General features: G+C 37.5%; 1 protein-coding gene across 11 annotated transcripts in view; it reads right to left on the bottom strand.

Annotated features, from left to right (window-relative positions):
* Nrxn3 (neurexin 3) overlaps positions 1–25996 on the bottom strand; it is a 1488381-nt gene that overhangs the window by 969773 nt on the left and 492612 nt on the right. For 9 of the 11 annotated variants that reach the window (XM_059279967.1, XM_059279968.1, XM_059279961.1 and 6 more), the window contains 2 exons: positions 10028–10231; positions 4038–4064 (listed from right to left, as the gene is read on the bottom strand). In XM_059279967.1, the coding sequence (XP_059135950.1) occupies positions 4038–4064; positions 10028–10231 (231 nt within the window). The remainder of the gene's footprint in view (positions 1–4037; positions 4065–10027; positions 10232–25996) is intronic. The other 2 variants (XM_059279963.1, XM_059279964.1) reach the window with 1 other exon arrangement.

Here is a 25996-nt window from a genome sequence, read left to right as displayed (position 1 = left end):
ATCTCCAGAAAGCAGCCCTGACTTTGTTAACTGACTCCCAGTTCAGCCTGGAGTTCAGTCCCCCATGATGATTGCCAACTCTGTTGTTCTTTTGCATTTTTAAAATAAGTTCTACATTGCAACCTTCTTTATCAAATAGCTTCAAACACATTCTTGGCAGATGAATCAAATCTAGAGTTGACTTCAATTTAACCAAAGATCTTGTTGTGTACACTGATATGTTGGGTGACAGTAACAAGGGAGGAATCTATGATGAGCTTCCCTAGAAGGATTTGGAAGGCAGAGGCAGTAAGATTTAGAATAAGTGATGATAAAAAAAAATCAGAGATACCCAAAGGAGAGAGACAATGTTGACAAATGAATATGAGTAGAAACTCATTGCTTCTTCCTTATAAGAAAAAACTCCCACCATAGAGCATGATATGGTCACTGATGGGAGGGCCAAAGGAAGCTGGCCAGAAGAAACCTCCATCTCTGCCCCAAGATTCCCTTCATCTTCCTCTATTTTCATATTTCCTTTTCTTTAAGAACAAAAATCCCCTGAAAATATCAACTTCTCAGAAACTCTTGCAGCAGATAAACAGGAAATACATGGCAGATGGAATCTAGTATTTTCCCTGAGTAACTTTTCAGAGAACCAGCATCCTATAAAAGGGATATGTGAAATGTTTCTGAATGTGTAGTCAAACTTTACTCATTCAATTCCCTATGTCTCCTGTATGGGAAAATCACCAAAGATCGGTTCAAAACTTGAGTGGTGATACTGTGCTGTCCATTGAGATGGAAGCAGGAGACAGAGCTGAGGCTTAGGAGAAAAGCCTCCTCCCTCCCAATCCCAGGCCACAAGGTGATGGGATTTTCTCTACAATGAATTCCAGTTGATAATCAGGTAAGAAGCAGTAAGAACACACATTCCTATTAAAGAAACAACTTCAAACGTCAAATGAGACTAAGCTGTAAACCCTGACATGGAATCAACAAAAAGAGAGGATTAGACATTCTAATCACTTGTACATGATTTTTCTCCAAATTTAGATGCATGGTGTTCTCAAGATCTTCCATCCATGTGCCAACAATACCACAGATGGATTAGAGAAGATAAACCATACAAACAAAATGCCTTTGAGTACTTTTTTATCCCTTAAACATCTATACTTATTACAGACTTCTGCATAATGCATCATTTTGGTTCCAATTTCAGCCATAAAAACAATTCAAAACTAAACTCTACTTCGGGAAAATGTATCACATTTACTTTGTGACTCTGCATATATGGGTCTGCATACTTTCACACTAAAGATCCTAGTTGGTTTAAAGAAACTCTTTTCTTTTTTTAAACAATTATGGTTGTTAGACAGTATACTACTATTCTGATGGGCTCTGTGAGGTTAACTGTCAGCATTTTATTTATTTATTCATTTATTCATTCATTTATTTATTTATTTTTGGTTTTTCGAGACAGAGTTTCTCTGTGTAGCTTTGCGTCTTTCCTGGAACTCGCTTTGTAGACCAGGCTGGTCTTGAACTCACAGAGATCCACCTGCCTCTGCCTCCCGAGTGCTGGGATTAAAGGTGTGCGCCACCACTGCCCGGCGAACTGTCAGCATTTTAAATGCTTAGCATAAGAACTGAAAAGTAAGACCTCAAATCAATTGTGACCCTCCCAGTTATTAAATGAAGACCAATTATACTCTTGATGTTGTGATCAAAGTGAGTAGAGAACACACCCTGCTGCAATGTTTTCCTCTCAGTGCTATTTTCCATGTTCTGAATAGAAAACATTCTACCAGGCTTTCCCAGGGAAGATAATTCTGGTATTTATCTCTAGTACCATCCAGGACTGGTCATATGGAATATATGAAATTGGCTAGACGAACAGATGGGGCTCAAACAGAAAACCACCTGTTGACATCTTGATCTGATAGTCTCCAGTTCTCTCCAAGTGAGTCTCAGAAGCCAACACACTCATGTTATGAGAGTTTCTACCCTCATGTTCAGTTTCTGTCTTTTTATTTTTTTTCCCTATAAGTCAGTGCAAAAGGAAAGGGAAAAAAAATCTCATAGCAATGCTGTAATTTTTAAAGAAGTCAGATTCAAGTGATGACAAATAAGATTCCAATACATGAAATGTCTAGAAAGGACAGATTTGCAGAAAAGATGTTTATCAGTAGTTGTCTGGGGCTAAGGGGAGAAGCACGGATTAAATGCAGATGGACAAGTGAGAAATCTGGTAGGTGATGATTATGTTCATAATGTGATCTAGGTGATGTCTGTACAAATTTATAGACTCAATTAATGTGATTGAGTTGTAGGCTTAGGATCACTGACTTTAGGGGATGGAAATTATATTCCTAAATGATGTTTAAAACACTACAAATTTCTAAAAATACAGGCTTTGAAGACAAAGAATGCTTTAATTAGGCTTTTAGCCATCTAAATATCATGAGGAATTTTTGCCTAATTAGAAATATTTTAGCACAGCAAAATAGGACATTGCTTAAAATAAGTGAAATTAATGCCAAGGGATGCATAAAACTTTCTATGAAGTATTTGTTTATATATATATATTATATATAATACATATATTCTTACTTTTCCTTAAGTTATAAAGAGCATGTCCCCTAAAATGTGTAGCACTATGCTTTATTAATATGTCATCCTGATACTATAGCTAAAAAGGAAGGCTGATCCAGCATCTGCAGAATTCATGTACAATGGAATTAGCAAGTCAGTGAAAGATACAAGTTAGACAGTTTGCTCTCTTTTCTTTGCTTTCATTCCTCCTGGAAGACTCTAGAAAAGAAAAGGCCAGAAGCCAGATACCACCATGACTTTTGTATGCTAGGATGTTCAAATGATTGAATTGCTCTTCCTGCATGCTCCAAAGACTTCATTTCCTACTTCCTTTACATGCAGAATGGAGTCATATCTGATGAAGACAAATGTACAGAAATGATGTAGGCTACTTTCAGGCAAGGCAATGTAGCATATTGTTTAACCACCCAAGATTTGTCCTCGATGTGGATACAGAACTGAAGATCTCCAAGGGGGCTGGTGCATCTCATGGAAGAATTCTGCTCTCTTGAATTATGTCTTTGAAAGGAGTGGTCTGGGAGAGCCATTCAAGTGGCACTAGACTTCTTCTAAATCAGAAAGAAATTTTTCCTTTGTTTTGAGTCATTGAAATTTTAGGATGACTTGTTATATCAGGGAGTATTAATTAGCCTCTGATATAAGACATAAGAGCCCTCAATGAACATTTTTCTCTTTTCTCCTTTAGTCCTTATGACCTATCCTTTCCATTTCCATCTTTCTTTTGCCTTCCTTTTTCTCTTCCTGCTTATCTATAGTTGATGTTCACTTTTAAGACAGAGGAAGAAAGATAATGAAGTTTTTCAGTATGTATGCTCTTAGGATCTTTCAAGAGCTGAGATGCTTGAATGAGCAATGGGGGAAATGGTGAATTGTACTCCTCCTTTAGAGGAGCCATAGTGAGTCTGTTTGGTTAAATGTAGCATCATCTCCAAAAACAGGCTTTTGCCTACCCCTCTCAAATCCCCCACAGTGATAAAGGCCAGGGAAGAAATGTCAGAGTTGGCAGCCACCTCTGGGTCATGAACTTTGCAGTTGCCATCTACAGTTTTGGGTAGTGAAGAAGTGCATACTGGTTGCTCTAAAGTTTTTTTGTTCACCCCAGGGGTTAGCTCCTGAAGACAATAAATACATTACCATTTCAATTCATTTTCAAGTGACTTCAGGATCCACAGTCCTTTCCTCCTTTTCTGCATATTGAACAAATGCAAGGAAAGGAGAGAAGGGAGGATCTCCCCATTCAGAGACCACACCCCTAGCCACACAGAGTCTTTGCAAGGACTACCACCCCAACCCTCCAACTTGTTATATCTGTTACTCCCCTCAAAACTTGTCAAAAAATAAAACAATCCAAACAAAAAACAGCTCATAAAACAGTAAACAAAATAAAGTCAGTTTTTCTTTGTTTTTTTAAAGAACAAAATGAAACTTGAGGAAAAACTTACTGGAGTTACAGTTTATCCTGATACAGTCTAGATGGGGAAAAATAAATGAAAGATGAAATTGCATCCTTCAAGGTAACAGCTGCAGACATCCAAAAACAATCAGTCCACCCTTCCGGGGACAGACACACGCAAGAAATGTGGCCATTTTATATATATATACATATACAATATGTACAAGATTAAGGGTGGGTGTATATGTACAGTATATTAGTTAGTAAAGTTGGATACATATATATATACACACACACACATATATATATACACATATGTATAGAGATATATACTGGTATACATATATATCCACAATAGACATCAAGACTTTCTTTTTTTATTGTTGGTTTTTTAAAAAAAACCTGTTCATTTGTATAACATATTACACAGTTAGATTTTGAAATGCTAATTGGTTAAACTTAGAAAATTAGAAAAAATTTCCCACCAAATACAGGTTATTTCCCCCTAGAATTTATGTCTTTAAAATGATCGTTGAGAGCATTAACAAGAATTTTGAATTAGTGTTCCAAGTATAATCACCATTCTGACACATTGTATTACTTTTTTTAAAAAAAAATATGTCCTTGAAGTTTCACAGAGTAGTATTTAACCCTTTCTCTTTTTCTAACCCAACTCCCTCCACCCTCGCTTTAGGTTGGGCCCGGAATACTATAGAAATTTTTATAGGCACACTTGCCATCACCCTTAGACATAAGGAAAGGGTTAATACCACCTGGTCATTTCCTGTCATAAAATGGCCACTTGCAAACAGCTAACCGCACCAACACCCATCACAGATTTTAGAGAGGTGGGGTCAATCAGGTGTAGGGTAAAAAAAAAACCCTAGGATATTATTATAATTGGTTGGCTTTCCTGATTGTTATTGGTTCAAAGGCTCCCGGACCAACCCACTCACGAAGCCTATCCCTGTCTTCCTGCCCAAATGCCCAGACTGAATGAAGTGTCTACAGCATTCAGGGAGAAGGCAGGGCAGGCACGTGTGGAGGAGGTCATGGGTACCTTTGACATCCTGCCTGTTTTACCCTGTGATTCTGCATCACAACAAGAGAAAAATCCTTTGGTCTGGGTTTTATCTCTTAAATGGGAAACATGGGAGAGAATTAATTGTCTAGTTGCTTGCAGACAACCATACCAAGTATTCTGTGCCAGAGGTCTGAGTAGCTATTGCTTTATTTACCACTGTCTGGCAGTCATGGGCACACACAATGGGAATTCGCGAGTAGAGTCCATGCGTAGGAAAGTGGGCAGCAATGGCTGGAGTAAGTCTTGCTAAGTGTTACCAAACTGCCCAGCCGAACCTAGGGTTGGTTCATGATGGTGAAAATTCCAATCAGTATTTATATAAAGCAGAATATGTAGAGGTCAAAGTCAATGATGAGAAAAGAAAGAAAGCTACTGGGAAATATACCAGTGTATAAACTGTGTTCTTCCGCTGCTCAAGGTTCACCTAATCGTTTTCAAGGGACTAGTACAGCATAATGCCACCATTTGGATTCCCCTAAAGTCAGCTATTTTAAGTGAACAAGTGAAATAGGAACTAGCGGCACCCAGCCCAGTAGAATAGAACTATGCTCAATCCAGTTAGGAGCAACTCATAAAACCCAGTCATCCTGAAGATGGAGGCAGGCAGGTTTTTGTTGTTGCTGTTCCCCAGAAGAACATCTCTTGAGAAAAATCTGGGTTTGGTTTCGTGCGGTTAGGTTTGTCATGTGTCGTCAACCGCAACAGAAAAGTGGGAGCAAACAGCCCTGGAGCAATTGGTACGATCACCAGACAGAGGAGGCCATGCCCCTAGGAAGGCTGAGGAGGCAGGGCGGGCAGGAAGGAGGGGTGGGACTTGAGCTATTGGTTGAACCTAACCTCACCCAAAGCTGGAGAAATACCTCTTCTCGACTTACCAAAGGAGGGGAAATGGATATGGGAAGACATGCTTAGGAGAAAGAGAAAGGAGTGAACCTAAAGCCACCAACCCATGGACTGCAAGCAAGAAAGAGTTTTTCTCTTCGGTTATGTGAAGCTGAGGATTTGATCATTAGACAGAAGTTTGGTACAAGGAGAGGTATTTCAGTCGGGTTAATCTTCAGCTGGGCTATGCAAATAGCCCCATAAAATCTAAATTGTACCTTTAAATCGGTGTGAGAACTGCGACTTTCAGGGAAGGCAGACAATATGTTTAAGTGAAGGCACATTGAATTATTTTATTTTACCTAAACAATAAGTAAGTGCTTTATGGGGGAAAATATCTTCCCTAACATCTTCTTTTCAAGCTATAAGGCTGCAGTCTTGTTGGTGAGGGCATGCATTTTTTTAATGAAAAATGAGCCAGGGGAATTGATTTGGGGAAGGTCATGTCCTTTACATCTATCTTCTGTAGCAACCAGAGTGCTTTCTCTGAATGAAAAAGTCTGCTCGAGTGCATGTGGGTTTGTATGCATATGTGTGCTATCTGTTTTATTTAGTTCCTTTGCCTTATTTCAATGAAGTGGGAGAAATGACTGCTTTGCATACTGGTGAGCTTTGCACTGAGTCTGGAAGCCATGAATGCTTCTGAAAGCTGTGCATTTTCAGTTATGCAAAAGCAGTATTCAGGATGTCTAGAGAAAGGATATCTGGAGAATGTCAGTGTGATTAACTGAATGCCTATCACTGCCCTTAGAGTCTCGAGCATGGATGAAGGGCTCCCAGTACTGCTGAGGACATCTACATCTTCATCCCTATCAGTGGCTTTACTGTGATGCAGCACAATTAAAACTGAGCACTAAGACAAAGAGAGATCCCCTATGTGGATGTTTCAAAGGTGACTGTCATGAATGTTGCCATTAAGACAATTCCATCACTGAGCCATAATGCAGCTCTGTGGAGCCAACAGACAACACCATAATGACCTAGCGGTTTAGAGACAGGGGTTCTAATGTCAGTTCTGCTACTAACTTCCTACAGAAGCTTCTTGTCTATAAAAGTAAACGTAAAAAAAAAAAAACACTTTGCTAAATTATCTCTTAAAACTGTTACTAGATTAAAATAAAACACAGTCTTTGAAATCTTTAAATGTACTTTGATGGCAAAATACTGTCATTCCCTCTTTTAATGCACAAGGAGAAAATGTTGGTTGATTAATCAGCAGCTTTGTAACTTTTCATATCATGCTGCCTAGTGTCCGATACCTTATATGCCTTCTATGGCCACATATGCTACCCACTACACCTGTCTTTAGAAAAGAAAACCTTATGAAAATGCTAGCCGCATTGGCATGTAGAAGCCAGGTTACATCAGAAAAATAGATACTAGGTTTGTCTCATAGGCACTCACATGTGTTAGCAATTTGAATGAACTTGAATATCTTTAGTGTGCTCTGTAAAAGGGGAACAACTTAAAATATAAGCACCCAAGAGGCTAACCTGAGCTACAGAGAATTTAGGCTAGCTTTGGCAACAGAGTGAGACTTTCCCTGAGGAAAAAAAATATATATAGTAAGAGAACAAAGTTAGTTTGGGAGAGGCAAACTGTTCTTGGAGATAATTTTCTTTGTGACAAGACAGAGGAAAATACTTGTGAGAGGGAGTGAAAAAAGCCTTTGGACAAATCCTAAATATGAAGCCTGTATACAGCATAAAGATTAATGTTTAGTTTCCTATGTCAGGCTTGAAAGAAAGTTAGATAATCCAAAGTCATAGTTGTGATGGACCATGCCCCCTGGGCAGAAGCAAACAACTCTCCCTTTTTAGAGGAGAACAGTGCTCTAATGCCACTGAAACTCTTTAAGGCAGGTTGTCTCAGCACAGTAGGAGTTAGATGGTGAGCTAACAAATGCTGAAAGACAGAAGCTATCCTTTTAGAAGGCTTGGGTCCCAGGTTTGGCTACAGTTTAAAATAGAAAAGGTATGAATGGCGTGTTTCGGGGAATACATTTAGGATCTATGACTAACTCAGTGTGTGCGTGTGCGTGTGCATGTGCGTGTGCGTGTGCGTGTGCGTGTGTGTGTGTGTGTGTGTGTGTGTGTGTGTGTGTGTTGTCTGAAATGGGGAGCAGGACTTTCATCTCATTTCCTCATTGCTCATCTTGTATCCCTTTCTCTAACTTCAGTTTTCCTTGTAAGCTAATGCCTGTTGAGGTTGCCTTTCTAGCCTTTACACAGCAGCATTTAATGAAGAAAACAAGCCGTCTGTTGAAAGACACACATCCACCCCCTGGGATGCCTTGTTTTGTTTATCTGAGGGTGAACTAGGTAGAGTCTGAGGTTCAGTTTCATCTTTCCTGTTATGCTTTTGGGTTGGTCTTTGTTCTCTCTGCTGTTTTTCCGGAGAAGTCATGGTATCTGGTTGTTGGATTTAGGTAGTGTAACATGCTTAGTTTGGTCTAGTTAAGGTGGGGAGGGTGCTGTGGGAGGGCAGGTGGGAGGGACAGAGGTATGCCAGTCCCTGCAGGCTTCTCAGTACTCTCTGTTCTCAAGGCTGTTTGCTATGCGGGCCGCAGGCTTTGGGCCTTTGAAGGGTTGAATACCATCTTTTGATTTACCATGGTGGATGGTGGGGAGGATTGAAAACTCAAGAATACAGATACACACACACAATAAAAGATCCATCAATAGAAGAAAAATAAAAACCCGAAAAAAAATCAAATACATATACATACACAAACAAAAGAAAACCAAGAAACACACTAAAAACAAAGAGCAGGTGAGATTAGACAGGGAAAAAGCCCACTGTGTCATAAATGCTAGAAACCAGAGGTAAAATAAAAACACAGAACTAAATGAGCCACTACTCAAAACAGTTCCCGTGTCTTCAAGGTTTTTATATTTTGGAATTAGTACCAGTTGATCTGCTAGTAGATAAGAGTGGTGTGGATTCAAACCCCACCTTTCAGCCAGGCTAGCTAGGGTTTTCTCTGGTCTTAAATCAGGTACGTTTGTCTGTGGCTCTAATAAATCATTATGAAAGAGCTTGATATTCAAATATGGTCTACAAGCCCACACAAGTCCATGAGCTCAGAAGTAGAGACTCAGCTAAATCAATAATTCTGACATCACTGAGTATTTGGTTTTCTGCTGAGTGCGGAAACAGAAGTATTTATTTCCTTTAAAAGCCAAGAGGTTTCCCTTCTCCACAGAAAATAATTAGGAGCCAGTAAAAAGAGTCAATAGTAGGAAAGAATGTGAGGCCAGAAGGAGGATTTTCCAAGTTCCCATTATAGGCAACTGCTGAGAAAAAAACACACCTTGGCCCAATAAAGCTGCAAACATGAAGTTATTATCAATTTTTTTTCAAATCTAGGGTGATTGATACGTATGACATGGAGAAAATAGGGCAACTGGTGGACATTGGGAGACAACAATCTTTATAGGAAAAGGGCTGCTGACAAGTGATTAAGAACACCAGGGAAGCAAACAAGTGTGTGTACATACCAGGAGGCTCTGAACTTAGAAAGACTGTTTCCAATGGGATAAAAGGGACAATATAACCTGATGTCCTCCTAGGAATAAACTTAAGATCTCAGGGACATCCGTGCCACCAGAACTATCCATAGGAATAGTTGCTATGGAACTAGAAACAACACCCTGGGTAGCTTTCTTCTACCTGCCCTCTCATTTTGCCTCCTCTCCTCCCTGCCCTGGTCCTCAGCCTTGACTGTTTTGAGTGGTGACCAAGGAGTTGGACTCAATGGGAGCATGATTGATTGATCAAAAGATGGACCAAAGTAGCGTGTTTTACACAAAGCTAAACAATTCCAAAAAATCAAGAAAGGAAACTTAGAAAACGAATAATCTAGTAAAGAAATCACCACTGTCAGAGACCAAAAATTGACATCAAACCCTCATGCAGAAACAGGGAAAAGGTATTTGTTGCTGTTGGTTTTTAATCCATGGTCTATTAAACAATAGGTGAGCAGCTAACTTTCAAGAAACAAAGAATTCAATGAAAATCAGAAAAGGGAAGACAAGCCCAAACAGAATGACAGAGGGTCCTTCATACGATACCTAAGTTAACCATGAGCTTGACACGCCCACCATCCAACTCTAGACGCAGTGTATCTGCAGAGTCCCTGGATGTCGTGGCCACCAGCAGCCCATAGGCTCGTTGTGACATGAAGCGGAAGGACACATCCTCTGCTTCCGTATGCATCACCATGGGCATGATGACCTTCATGTACATACTGCCGTCATAGCTCAGGATGGATGCCTCTGTCAAGAAAGAGAATAGAGATCATTAGCACAAGGAACTAATGTTTGAAAAGCCCTTTTCCTTATAGGCTGAGTAGTGCTGGCACCAAGCTGGTAATGAGGTGGCCTGTGTTTGATAGAACTCTATTGCTATTGCCTTTTGACTATGTGACCTGGAGCAAGTCACTTAAACTCTAGGTCAGTGGATCGCAACCTGTGGGTCACAGCTCTTTGGAAGTCACATATCAGATATTCTGCATAGCATATATTTACATTATATGCCAGAACAGTAGAAAAATTATGGTTATGAAGTAGCAGCAAAATACTTTTATGATTGGGAGTCACCACAACATGAGGAACTGTATTAAAGGGTCACAGCAATAGGAAGTTTGAGAACCACTGCTCTAGGTCTTTATTCACTCTTATTCTTTAAATTGTTTTTCATTAATTGTTTCTCATACAGTAGGAGTTACAAACACAAAATGGACTCCATGTTTTCTCATGCAACTTTTGTCTTGTTTTGGAACTTTTTAAATCATATTCTATGATGCTTGCCCTAGGACACTCAAAGACCTGTGAAGGGTACAAAATTGAATACTAGTTATGAAAGTATTTTGCAGAAGTAAAAATGCCCTACAAACATAGTAATTATAATTCTATGTGTTTTAGAGAAATGAATGGTGCAAAGTGAACAACTTGAAATCTGTGTCATATGGGAAATAGGGAAAGAAAGTTTATAGCCATCATGTCAAATAAACATAAGTCGCAGAGAGATTTCTGCAAGAGGACCACACAGTGGACAAAGCTCATACCCACTACATGTCATGGTAAGAGGTACTATGACCATGCACTGAGTAATGGGAACTGGTACTAGAAGACAACAGCAAGGTGTTGATGGTGACCTCGACAATTTCATTTTATTTGTACTCAAAGAGAGCTTGCATAGGGAATGAAGGGAGCCCACTTTCACATGATGCCTTCTTCAGCCCAACCACTTGATTTAGAAAACCTGAACACCCACCCACCCATGTCATCAAATACCATAGTTATGTTGTAATATGTATCTTTTTTTCCCTACTTTCAAATAAAAATACCTCAGAGTGAGACAATGACATCTCAAAGTCACACTAGCTTGAGGCATTATGATAGATACCATGTGTATGGCCTTTTTTATTTTTTTTTCAATACCATGAAGATCATCCATTGACAAATATCTACAGGAAGAATAGTAAAGAGATTATTCTTGCTCCTATGAAGCTAGCCTGTCTCTAAACTCAGTACTATGCACTGAGTATGCTCTATATTAAACATTTGCGGTTATCAAATAGTTGCTACTTATATGTCCTGTGGCGAATACACAGTCGAAAGAGAAACTCTATGCTAAAGAGAGAACCAACAGGTACAAATAACTATATGAAAACATAAAATGGGCAAATGACAAAACATATAGCTGGTAGTAACATTTAGAAGAGTAGGAATTTGGGCTGCAGGCGACTAAGGCAGGCAAAGCGGTATCTGAACAGGTCTTGCGGGGGTTATAATGAAAGAAGTGATAGCATCAGCTCTTACACAAGGAGTAAATAACCTCTCTATAAGCACAAAGGAAAGGAAGAAAAGAATTCTAAGATAATAATGAATCATTCTATTTAGAGCAGTCACCTTGCTGTATCTACAGGTTTTATATCTGTGGATTCAAGCAACCATGAATAGAAAATGTTTGAAAAAAGTCATCTGTGGCAAACAGACACGACTATATATAATTGCTTTATTGACATTATCTCTCCAACAACAAATCATAACAATTATTTACACAGTATTTACAGTACATTAGACATTGGAAGCAATCTAGAAATTATTTAAACTGTGTAGGAGTACATGTGAAGGTTATATTCAAATACTGCATCCTTTTATATTGCTTGAAAAACCAGAGTTGGTATCCTCAGAGATCTAGGACCAATGAGCCACTGATACCAAAGAAGGGCTTCTCTTACTTGCTGTTAAAGGTAGCTTGAGACTGTAATAAAATCAGTAGACTTTGGACCTGGGAATTTAGTAAATAGTTGAGAACTTGAGATGCATTTTGGATTCATTAATTAGCGTGTTGTGTATACCAAGCACTAGAGGTTGAGGGCTTAAGAGCAACAGAAACAGATGAAAACTCTCATTTTTAAGTATGGAAAGAACTGGAACAGAGAAAGATAAGATGTAGGCAGACCACAAGAAAGATTTTGGAATTGTCACAACCCTACCTTTACATAATAGACTGAAGGTCTATTGAAAGTAATGTAAAGGCACCCACTCACATTTCTGGAAAGAAACAACACTCAGGTAGAAGCCATACCACCTAAAGCTATATGTTGTAAATTAAAAATTCTAAAGGGATCATAGAGAAAAGTGTGTCAGCGACAAGAACCATCATAAAAGAAGGCACATGATAGTCTGTTAGGCAGGAATCATAAACTAAGTTTGCACATGCTCCAGGTATGGAAAGGAAATATTTTATTTCCTAGAAAGACAAAAATCAGAAGATAAAAAATGGTATCTAAATTTACTGAGAATTTGGTGTTTTGGGGTGCTTTCTAGGACTGTGTATCCATTAAGATGCCACTTAATCCTTGGGGAGATTACGAGAAAGGTATTATTATATTTTATATGGATATTGGATCACACAAAAAATACATAGCAGAGCTAGAGACTGAATGTAGCTAATATAATTCTTGAGACTGTGTGCTTAACCAGATGCCAAACTGCAAAGAAATAAGCTAGAAACACATCACCTTTCTAGGTATCAAAGCATAGCTATGATGCTTCATAATACAATGTGGCATTCTGTGTGTGTGTGAGTGTACATATTTATGCTATTATTTATACTCACATATTATTCATAAATGTCCAATTTACATAAGCAAATATAGTATATGTATTCTAAATAATTCATTGTTAAAATAAATATGCAGTGATGTGTGTGCATGTAATTAGGAACCTCATTAATCATCACTGTGCACCCTCTATACATATCCACACAAATGTAGACTCCTCTTCAAGAGATATTAGGACATTAAGTAGCCATGAAATGAGTGGCTTTAATGCATTCAACTTAAATATATTTCAAAATCAATGGCTGTTCTTTTTCCTCTGAATATCTGTACGGCCAGATCATAAGTTTAAATGTAAACACATTCTCTGTCAATATTAATAGCACCAGAAAATAAATAACCCGTGACCATGGAGTAAAACAGTTTCTGGTTTGAAATAGGGTGTGGATCTCAGTCTGTATCTCTTTTTGAGGTGCTGCATGTTCTACTAACACGGTTTTCAAGGTGTGGGTGTTTGTCAGATAGTTTAATTCAGAAGTCAACTGAAACAAAATCTGTTGTATGAGTTCATATAAATTTGCTTAAACAATTTTAAGTACAAAGATGGCCAGGACTAGAATCCTAATATTTTTGGGGTGAGTATGAATCTATAAAAAGTGACTCAATCTATAAATATATCATATAGATTATTGAAGATAGAGAGATTAAACCATGAATGGACTGCATTTTGGTACTTAAATGCTATCTGTGATGGTATTTTGATCCCCAAATCATCAGGAGATACACCTCTGTGAGTATGGTTCCACATGGCTTTAACTGAGAAGGAAAGACCCACCTTGACCATGTTCAGAATTATGTCATGGACTGAGTTGATTCTGGACTGAGTTGAAAGGAGCAAGCCAGCTGAGTAACAGCAGTCACCTCTCTTTGCTCTCTGAATGTAGAGAAAATGCAAGCAGCCCCCTCATGCTCCTAATACCCTGTGTCTTAACCATGATGTACTCTACCTTCTCAAACTGTGTACCAAATAATCCTTCCTCTGTAACTTGCTCTTTTTTGGGGTCAGGAATTATCACAGTGATAAAAGAAACAATTAGCACAGTCTCCTTCTATTTTATTCTTTTTCAATTCTTTATTACATCCTTTCATCTTCCTTGAATATATTCTTACTGTAATTCCTTTAGTGATGTAAACTATGCTTTCTGGGCTACCTTCTTAGTGATTGCTTGGGGCCCTATGGTGTATATCTTAATTTACAAGATTTCTATCTCATCTCTATTCTAATTAAATTTCAGTAAACTATAAAAGTTTGTTTTGTATTCTGAAGATCAACCCCACTCTACCTCTGAGGTAAATTCCCTGACCAAGATATGGAAACCTTACTACTAAATGACTCTTACCTTGTCCCATTTTCTGCTATGATTCAAGTTTCACATGTGTGTATGCATATATATGTGCTTGTGTGTGTAATATATATATATATATGTGTGTGTGTGTGTGTGTATATATATATATATATATATATATATCAGACACCATAATACATTGTCATAATAAGTACCTTATAAAAAAATGTAAATCATTCTAGAACGCTAAGAGAAGGGAGGAAAGCTCAAATATGTTCATTGAGCTTTCTTTTAATTAAGCTTATTATTTACTGTGTCTCTATTCATTTCTTCATTTCTCTCTGTAGATTGAAATTACCATCTGCTGTCATTTCTTTTTTCAAACATAGCTTCATTCACTTGGCTTTTATTGTCAAATATATGGCAATTCTATGTGCTATAGCCACAACCACACAATTTTAAAGATATTGCTTTATGCACTTAACTTTTTAAATCAGTAAGAGAAAAAATGTGTAATTACAGAATCTTTTCTTATTAGATAAATAATCACTTTTACTAGAGTTCTTTTTTTTCTACCTAAATTCAAATTAATACATATTTTCACTTTCTTTCAGCCTCAACAAATTGTTAGTTGTTATTGCAAGGGAAATGCACTAGGGATGCATTTTATAGTTTTGCTCATTTATGGATATTTATATCACCTTCATTTTCCAGACAATATTGCTACATGTTGTCAATAGTTATTTCCCATAGGATATGTTAGATAACATCCCACTGCCTTTGACCTCCATTGGCCCTGAAGAGATGTCAGCTGCTAATCACATTGTGGCATTTGTATGTATGTGTGTGTGTATATATATATTTCATATATATATGATGAGCATTTTTTGCTTCTTTCATTTATTTCCCCCCTATTTCTGTTTTCCAGCATTCTTACTATTTTTACTTTAATTTTGAACATTAGAGAGAAATAGAAATTTATTTTTGTATTTATCCTACTTAGAGTTCACTGAGTTTCTTGGATATATATATTAGTAATTTTCTTTTGGGGAAGTCTATAGGCACAATTTCAGCATCTTTTCCCCCTTTCTATCTTCCTTACTTAATTTTCCCATTATACATATGTAGGAAAACTTAAAGATGCCTCACAAGAAGATGTAGTTACCCATATTCTTTTTTGCTATTTACAGGCCCAGACTGTATTGATCTACCTTTAAATTGATTCTTCTCTTATCAGTTGAAATCTACATTTAAGTCCATCTAGTAAATTTATTTAGGTACTGTATTTGCCAACTTCAAAATTACCTTTTAGAGATAGTTATTATGCACAATTTTATCCTTTATTGATATGCTGTATTTCAGAGGTTCTTAGTATTTTCCATTTGTGAGCTTCTTTTGCTTAAGAAATTTTTATGTGACCATGGATATATAAGTATATAAAATAGGTATACAAATGAAGTATTACCGATAATAAATCAAAAAGAAATTCATCTTAATATAATTCTCTGGTATACATATATTTTTACAATTTATTAAATTCAAAAATAAATTTGCATATTAATAAAATAGATGTGTTTCTTTATTTTTAAATAAAATTATATTCCTGGTTGAGTATCTGATACTGCAAGATGTAGAACATCTTTAATATTTTCAGTCAATAAATATTTTGACTTCATAAACAGCAATAATGTGAAGGGTGCTTTGTATGAACAAATATTACAAAATAATATAAATGTAGTTCAATCAAGGCCATTTCAGAAACTGTTGCAAATTCTGTCCTAATTTCAAGCTCCAAATTTATTTAATGATTTTTTTTCAAAAATCAAGTCCTTAGCTCAAACAGTTATTTTTTTTTAAATTAAACCCTCTAACACAATATAATCCAAATATATATTAATTTGATATTTGTATGTAGAGGAATGGTAGCAGGAAAATATTAAAAGTGTTTGTTTTCTATAATTATAGTTATATTTTTAAGAGCAGAAGACACCCTGGGTAGAGTAAAGCACATTTCAGTTCATAAAAAGCAACTGTTTTCCATATGAGCTGAGCTATTCTCAACAGCATTTCTGGAGGTTGCATAGCACAAAGACATGCATTGTGAAGTATGCATACTGTGTGTTCAGAACCAAGGCTGCAGTGAAGTTCCATGATACGACATGGACAAGTGTTTCCAGAATCATCCTAGCTTTGTTGTGTCTTCCATTTTTAATTAACGTTTGGTCAGTGCACATTCATAAACCTTTTACTCTTGCCACATTTGCCCAACATCGTACTGAGTTACATGAAGCCTGATGGAGTCATGATTGACAGTTTTAAGAAGTTGTGTTCTATTTAATGAGTCACTATTGTCCTGTTGTCCTTATAATCTTCAAATTTAGTTTTTCTTAGATTTTGAGCACACTTCTAACATTGCCATTGTCGTTTCATTGGTAAGATCCAAAATACATTTCCCTGAAGGATATCCTGTCACCTACATATATTTCTGTGTATATATCTCACTGTGCTATTTCTTCGCATATTGGGTAATATATTATTATAAATCTAGATACTGGCCTCACAACCATCAAAGTCATTCTTATTTATTTAGAGACTTGGATGAGTGAATTCTGGGTTCTATTTTCCTAGTAGTGTGCTGTGATATCTCTGCTCAGACAGTTCCCCATTTTGCTGTTTGGCTTGCCTCCCTAGGTGTTACTCCCAGATCAATAGAAGCCACTTGCTGGTCAAATATAGACTTAAGCCTCTTTAGTGAATTTGATTTTTACCCTTTTGTCTATCGGATATGTGTGACTTAGAGACTGCTTTCGGGGAGTCTATGGTTTTGTCTCACATTTAGCCAGAGACTAGAACCTTGGCAACAGTTTCTGTCACTAATAGGACTGTACCTCGGGAAAAAGCACAGTTCTCAGTCTCTCAGACCATAAAGGATGAGTGTGTTTTTATTTTTAAGGCTAGTCTCCAAGGAGTATGCCCCGAGTAAGAGCAGTTTATTGCTTAGCCAAAAAGATCATTCTTAAACGCTGTGAGCCAATAGGATGTCCTGAGAATGCATTCAGTTCTGCCCACATCCTGGTCGAATTACCCTGGATTGGGTGTAAAATAGTGCTAATGTGCACGATTGTCCAGATATACAAGAAAGAGTATGATCACAACAGTCTTTCATAGCTTTTTATCCATCAGATTTTATAGTGAACTTCTTGGTGGTTTGTCACTTTGTTCATGGCCTCTAGTCCTACAGAGCTATCTGCTGACTATGAACTGCTTGCCACCAAAGATATATACTGTTTTACAAATCTCTTATCCATGAGTATTTCTAAGCTCTGTCTTAGGTATTCGTTCCCTTTCCATCTTCACATGGCATGGAATCAAAGTTCTCTCTATTGTTTCCCAGCTGCTTGTAGAAGTAACAGCCTAATTATCTCTGAATGTTTCTCTTACAGGAGTAGGGTCTGGAAAGACAGTAGGGCAGTGGTTCTCAACCTGTCGGTCAAGATCTTCATGGGGTTACATATCAGACACCCTACATTTTGAATAGTTACATTATGATTCATAACAGTAGAAAAATTAGAGTTATGAAGTAGTAATGAAATAATTTTATGGTTGGGGGTCACCACAACATGAGGACTGCATTAAGGGGTCGCAGCAGTAGGAAGGTTGAGAACCTCTGCAGCTGGTCTTCCAAGATTTCTCTTCTTACAAGGAACATCTTTCTCATGATTAAGCTGGAGCAAGGTCAACTTTAGCCCTAATAGTATTGGCTTTCCAGAACTGAGATACATATTCTTCTGGAAGAGTAGGGCCTGGTAGATGTAGCCCCATCTTCTTGGTTGTGACTACACAGAATGTTGTTTTTCCAACAAAGAAGCTGGGGAAAGTAAAAGGGTTCCAATAGTGTACCACTTCTGGGATAAAACTACAGTCTTGGGAAACGACAGATAAAGGAGCCATTGTCCTGTCTGCTCAGCAGAGTCACCTGGAGTAAAGCTTCTATAAGACGCAGCAGGGTGTGATGCAGATGCAAGCAAATTGTGGTTTACACATCATGGCTCTTGTTCCTGAGAATGAGTGTATCTTTTTCTCTGTGTGTATATGTGTATCTGCACATATGCAGCTGATTTGCGTGTGTGGGCATGCATGTGAAGGCTAGATGTTGGCATCACATGTCTTCCTCTATTACTTTTCACTTTATTTTCTTGAGACAAGTTATCTCACTTAACTTGGAGCTCACTGGTGAGTCTAGACTGGCTGTCCAGTGAGCTCCATGAAGCTTCCTGTCTCTGTCCTCTTCCATCTCCCATAGTGTTGTCTGTGGTTATAGAAAAGCACTGCCATGCCCAACTTTTGTATAACTGCTAGTGATTTTAACTGAGGTCCTCATGCATCCATGTCAAGCACTTTACCAGTTGATCTCCTAGTAGATCTCTTAATAAAATATTCATTTGATATCTTACCTCATAACAGTCTTTGGAGTTTAAGAATTTATATTTAAACTTTCATAGCTTTACATGTCTTGCAACCTCCCAAATAAAGTCACCCTAGTTTAGGCTTTTATAAATGTTTCCTATGTTTTGCTACAGAAAATTTTTCTTATTTTCATTTGTCATGGTAAATCCGTTTTTGTTTCTCAATTGTTATAAATGATATTAGCAGCAAGTTTTATCTTATTTTCATATTATTTTGCTTTTATCTGATTGTTATGTCCTTCAATCTTAATGATAAATAGCTTTGGTTCTCACTCTGTTCTTCTAGCCAGAAGGACACAGCTATACCCCATAGTCAGAACTCCCTTTCTCCCAAGTAAAGATTAAAGAGGCTAGCATAGGAATACTGAGCAATGTGATAGAAGTTAAAATGTGATCTCTGCAATCCTTGTGTTAAATATTCTAAAATAAAAATGGTTCTATTTTGTGAGGTGGTTTTGGTTTTTTTTTTTGTTTATTTTGGGGTTTTTTTGTTTGTTTTTTTTAATCTAAATAAAGCCTGAAGTCCCTGAAAGTGAGAGCAACTCTCCATAGCATGTGCTAAACTAATGTGAGGATCATGAGTTCCTCAATTTTTTTAAAATTTTCTGTCCCTTTTAAAATATTTTTTTAATCAGAGAGAAGAGATATAGACATAGGTAAGGAAAAAAAAATAAACCTTCCAAATCAGACAACGAAGACGTAATCACACCACCAAGAGGTAATCACACCACCAAGAGGTAATCACACCACCAAGATATAACCACCTTTAACAGTAGAGTGACTTACTCCAGGTGTTTTTCCAAGAATATAAATATGTAAAAGGACAAACTGAAACTTGTTTAAAGATGGAAATGTGTATATGCTATTTTAATTAAAGTGAACTTTAATCTTCCTGAGGTTAACACAATTTTAAAAATTTAAATTTTTAAATGATATATTTTAAGAGGTATTATTTCCCAAGAGAACACACTAAACTTTACAAAAGGTATTATTAAAAATGTGGGAAGATTGATGACATTGTTTAACTCCACTTCCAATTAGAGGCAATGAAAGGAGAGAATAATATTCTCTTAAGTTTCCTCTTTCTCCTCTGAATGTCGGTTGTGATATTGTTATTTTTAGCACATGTTTTGAATGAAACAGGGTGACACAAACTCTGCACCTCCCCAAGGGCAGTCTATTTTGGTAACTGGCCTGTTCTGTCTTCACAGAATGTTCCAAGTGGTGAATGTGCACACTCAAGACCCAGGTGAATGGTGTCAGTTGATTAATGTGGATAACAGACAAGGTAACCTTTAGGAAATGCCTGCTTTCCTCTGGGGTCTGGAGTATAACTAACTGAAGTCAGCCAAGCAAGCATTGTGCATCTTTATGACCTAACTTCCATAAAAACTCTGAACTCCAGGTGTGCATCTCTGGATGTCAGCACTTTGCATAGGTTCCGTTTCCACATGCCATTCCACAAACCATTGAACCATTGTACATGGTCATACAATAGAGATGCAGAAATCAGACAGACATACTCTTTATGACCCAAATATGAAAAAATGTTTGGTAACTTGTTATTTTCCATGTGTCTTTCCCACTGCTGACTTTTCACTTCACTTTTGCAGTCATAACTTTAACAGCAAATACAGCTGCCTTGGCATCTTCAAATCTACCTAGGAAATTATTGGATGCATTAATTGTTTTCTAATTGTGATAAAACATGAGATGTGCACAACTTAAGAAAGAAAGGGTTTAGCTGGGCGGTGGTTGTACAACCTTTAATCCCAGCACTCGGGAGGCAGAGGCAGGTGGATCTCTGTGAGTTCAAGGCCAGCCTGGTCTACAAAGCGAGTTCCAGGAAAGGCGCAAAGCTACACAGAGAAACCTTGTCTCAAAAAAAAAAAAAGGTTTATTTCATCTCATGGTTTTCAATGATGTGGCTCATTGTAGAAAAGGAAGGCATGGTGGCAGAAGCATGAAATGGGCTAGTCTCACAGTAGCTAGCTAGCCACAGTCAGAATTGTAGACAGAGATGGATATTGGGGCTAAGCATTCTTTCTTCTTTTTCCTGTTTACTCAGTTATTGGGATACCACTGCTCTCATTCAAAGTGGGTTTCCCTCATCAATTAGACCTTTTTGGAAATGCCTCTCAAGACATGCCCAGCGTTGTGTCTCCTAGATGGTTCCAAATCCAGTCATAGTAGCAATGATTAACTGTCATATTCAGATTGAGCATGGCTTGGAATCTCTGATATACATATATACTTCATTTATATTTATTATGTATAAAGTCACATATTTGCTGTATATATAAGTAATTTCATTGTTCTCAACAGGATTTTTAAGTACAATATTTTCATAATATATGGTTACACTCTATGTATTTTTATTAAACCTCTTTGAAAAATAGAACTCACAAGTGCTCATCTCCTGAATTTGTTCAGGTATGTGAATATCTGCTTATGCATTTCTGTTTGGTTTACGTTATGATTTCCCATTATTTGTGTCATATTTTATGGTATAAAGAATTTAACAATCACTAATGTAATTTATTTGGAGTTATATAATTTCAGCACTAGTGGTAAGTAATTATATTGTTTCCACTTACCTTACAAATATTATTTTAGTACAATAGCAAAATCAGTAAGTATCTCAGATAAACATATTATACAAAATGTTATTTAGACCTGCAGCTCAGGTCATTTTTCTTGTCTTTTTTTTTTTTTTTTTAATCTGGTACTGAGGATCAAACACGGGGTCTGGAGCATGCTGGGCAAGCATTCTACCACTGAGCTAAATCCCCAACTATACAGTCTGTTCTCATGCTGAAAAATTTTCCAATTTGATATTTTAGGACGGTTTCTTTTTTAAAAATGCTCCTCCTGACTCTCACTGCTCTCTCCAACAAAACCTCAGTCTGTAGCCCAAGTCAGTTCCAAACTCACTGTGTAGCTCACATTGGCTTAGAATTTACAGTAATCCCCCTGCCTTATCCCCCTGAGTGCTGGTACTTTTTTTTTTATTTTGAAACATCTGTTATCTATTTATCTCTATCTATCTATCTATCTATCTATCTATCTATCTATCTATCTATCTATCTATCTATCTACGTACGTATTTACCTACATACCTTTCTACCCAGCCAGCCAGCCAGTAAGCCATTCATTTATCCTTCCATTCATCCATCCATTCATCCATCCATCCATCCATCCATCCATCCATCCATCCATCCATCCATCTATACATCTATACATCTATGTACCTACTTATCCATGTATTTATACATCTATCTATGTATCTCTGTAACTATATCTGTATGTATGTATATATGTATGTATGTATGTATCTATCTATCTATCTATGTATCTATCTATATACCTACTTACCTTTCCACTCACACATACATACATCTATCTATCCATCTATGTACCTATCTATGTATCTATTTATCTATCTATGTATCTATTTATCTATCTTATCTATCTATGTATCTGTGTTTCTGTGTATCTATGTATCAATCTATGCCTCTATGTATCTATGTATCTATCTATCTATATAGGTATATATGTGTGGTGGTATTGTGTTCCCCAAAATATTGTGTACCCTAATAAACTTATCTTGGGTCAAAGAACAGAACTGGCACTAGATACAGAGGCTAGAAAATGGTGGCACTCACGCCTTTAATCCTAGCATTCCAGAGGCAGAAATCCCTCTGGATCTCTGTGAGTTCATGGCCACATTGGAAACAGCCAGGCATGATGACACATGCCTTTAATCCCAAGAAGTGAGCCTTTAATCCCAGGGAGTGATGGCAGAAAGCAGAAAGATATATAAGGCATGAAGATCAGAAACTAGCAGCATTTGGCTGGTTAAGCTTTTAGGCCTCTAGCAGCACAATTCAGCTGAGAGGCATTCAGTCTGAGGAAACAGGATCAGCTGAGGAATTGGAAAGGTGAGGTAGCTGTGGCTTGTTCTGCTTCTCTGATCTTCCAGCATTCACCCCAATACCTTGCTCCAGGTTTGTTTTTATTAATAAGACCTCCTAAGATTCCTGCTATATTATGTATGTATGTATGTATGTATGTATGTATGTATGTATGTATCTATCTATCTATCTATCTATCTATCTATCTATCTATCTATCATTGTGCATACCAAAGCACAGGCATGGAGGCCAAAGGACAACTTTGTGGAGTTAGTTTTCTTCTTCTACCTTTATGCATGTTCCAGGGATTAGACTCAGGCTCCCAAGCTTACACAGCAAATGTCCTTACCCTCTGAGTCACGTCATGGCCTTTTTTTTTTCTCTAAGGTGGAATTATCTTTTCTGTCTTTCAAGTTTCTCCATTTCTCTGGGGTGGCACCCCTCTCTCCTTTCTCTGCCTTCCACTAGTCCTCACTGTGCTGATTCCAATATTTCTCTCTGGCAACACTTTATTAACAAGACTTTCCTTGTCTTATTTTGGGGTGAAACATATCAAGTCAGTTACGTGGCAACATTGTTTTCACTCTCTATTGCCTTCAGCCTACAGCCTCTTTTTCCTTTCATTCAGATTCAATGTTTCAAATGATACCTGAGAATTACCATGCCATTATTCAATTTTCTTAAGTGTCTCTATTATATGACTATGTTACGGAACACAGTTTCGTGAAATTGTTTCATGTTTATCTGCTTTGTGGTAGACGAAATCATTTGCATTTCTAAGCTATTTCCCTTTCTTGGTTTTACTTTCTCCTCTTATTTTGTCATGCCCTCACCTTTTCCCTTGATTACACTCATGTGGCTCTGTCCAGGGTTCCTAATTTTTCTAAAGACAGGTTTTTTTTGTTTTTTTTTTTTTTTTGGTGACGTGTGGGGTCCCAGTATCATCTATAGCTCAGTGGATAATAAGTAAGCTCTACGTTTCTATTTTTGCTGTAGCTTGAGGCCTGGCAGAATGAGGGAAGGAAGAGAGAGGGAGAAATGAAGAGCTCAGTCAGAGCTCCGCGGAACCTCCAGTTAGTTGTCTGGGCTGTGCTGTGTGACCCTCTGGACTTACATTCCTGCTTCATATGTCACCACACCCCACTAAAGAGTGCCTTCTAAGACCACACAAGGGACACACCGGGACTATACAGTCCTGGTAACTTCTCTTTTGATTGAAGTGCCACTGCCTGCCTGGATTATTACATGGATTTCTCTGTCACAGCCATTTTCAGGAATCTTCAGTTAAAAATGGAACAGGAAATTTATATATAAATTTGCTTCTTTTCTTACACACCTCTGTCATAGGGAAAATTCTTAGCATGTTTACCAACCACATAGTCTACTATGAGCACCAATGGAATTGGCCGAGCTTTATCATGCTTGACTTTTCCTCTTTTCGTTGCTTCAGAATCATCTGGCAGCATCCCACCTTTCCAGTTGTATGGCAATGGATTTTGTCCTTTCTCTGCTTGAGGTTGAATATCAGTTGTTTGGAATGCTCTTCTTTCATTTGACAGAGAAAGTTCCTGCCATAAAACACTGCCCTTCCATCTTCTCACTCACTTGTTTCTTTAACTGAATTAGTCCATAGGAACTCCAAAGACTCAAGAAATAATTTTAAAAAGTATAGTTGTAACCATTTCAACTATACTATAAACAGGTGTTCTAGATGTGACACCATTCTCTTTTAAATTTTATTTTATTACATCCGCTGTGACATTTTAATAATAAGTGGAGATTCTAGGGGAAAAGGGCCAAGTGAACAATACAGAGGTTCTTGCCTATATACATAAGGGACACTGACTCCATTGCATCCTGGATGGTCATGAAGGACAGACAGGCAGTGACAAGAAACAGAGACTAAACAACTGGTGTGATATCACTCCCCAATGCAGGAAACAGTACCAGGAGCCCTTTGCTGTGTTTGGTCATGGTGTGGACTTTGCTGTTTTCATTTTGCATTGGCATGCAAAAGACTTATTTTTCTAGCACCATGCTGTCTGACATTTTCCATGAAAATAAGACAGCCTCACAGAAACCCCGGAAGCAAGAACCCATTAAACAAGCAGTTATTTTTTTCATCTTCATCTCTTTCAGTTGCTTGAAACACCCCCTCCCCCTGCCTTTCCCAGTCATGGCTTCATATGCTCCTTAAGAGTAATTTTGTTTTCCTGACAAATGTTCCAACATCCACCGATTTCTTCTCCATCCATACTGGGCTGATCTTAAACAGTGTGTAAATCTATGCAGGGATGCCTGCCAGCTTCTAAATATGCATTTTGCAACAGCAGGAGCACCAATCTCCAGTTTGAACAGACTCAACAGTGGCCAACTGATCAAGGGAATCGAGAAAGTGGATGTGGAGAGATGTCCTCTCTCTTGTGGATACAGTGCAGAACTAAAGTTTCACATTCTCAGTATGATAGAGTCCTGACATTCAGTCATACTGTTTCTCATTCTAAAGAATGTGAAAGAGATGATATATATTTTGACTGATAGTCCTCTTTAAAATAGCAGGTATGTACTTTTTCATGCTTTTTAAAATTTACAAGAGAAACAAATGGAATGTAGGGTAGAAAAGCTCGTGACTTATACATGTATACTTTTTTAAGATTATAATATAATTACATTTCTCCTTTCTCCTTTGTCCTGCCAAATCTTCATACTTTCCTTCAAATTCATGACCTCTTTTTTTCTAATTGTTATTACATGCATATATGTATATGCATATACACATATTTATAACTAAATATAACTTGTTCAGTCCCTATAATGTGTTTTCAGAGCTGACTGTTTGGCAATGGACAACCAATTGGTACACTCTTCCATGGGGAGGATCACCTCTGCCACTTCCAGCTTTACTCAGTTGCCGATAGTTCTTTATGGAGGGTTGAGGATGAATGGACTTTTTCCAGCCACTTTGCCATGTCCATTCATACATACCATCCTTGCTCAGTCCAGGTTTGGGAACTCATGATGGTGAGACTTTAGGGGTGTAAATTTTGTTATTTATACTCCTAGTAATAGAACACTGTTCTCCAAGTAATTCTGATATTACTAAGAAATAAAGAAATGGCCTGATCCTCTGGATCTTACAACCTTTCCTACACCTCTTCAGCAAATGTTCCCTGAGCTTTAGGTGTGAGATTGTGATGCAGATGTATCCATGAAAACTGGGCTCCACACCCCGCATTTTTATTGG

The sequence above is a fragment of the Peromyscus eremicus genome, chromosome 14 (assembly GCF_949786415.1).
Source record: "Peromyscus eremicus chromosome 14, PerEre_H2_v1, whole genome shotgun sequence".
Taxonomy (NCBI): Eukaryota; Metazoa; Chordata; class Mammalia; order Rodentia; family Cricetidae; genus Peromyscus; species Peromyscus eremicus.
Note: the sequence above shows the minus strand (reverse complement) of the source record. Positions and strands in the feature narration are given on the sequence as shown.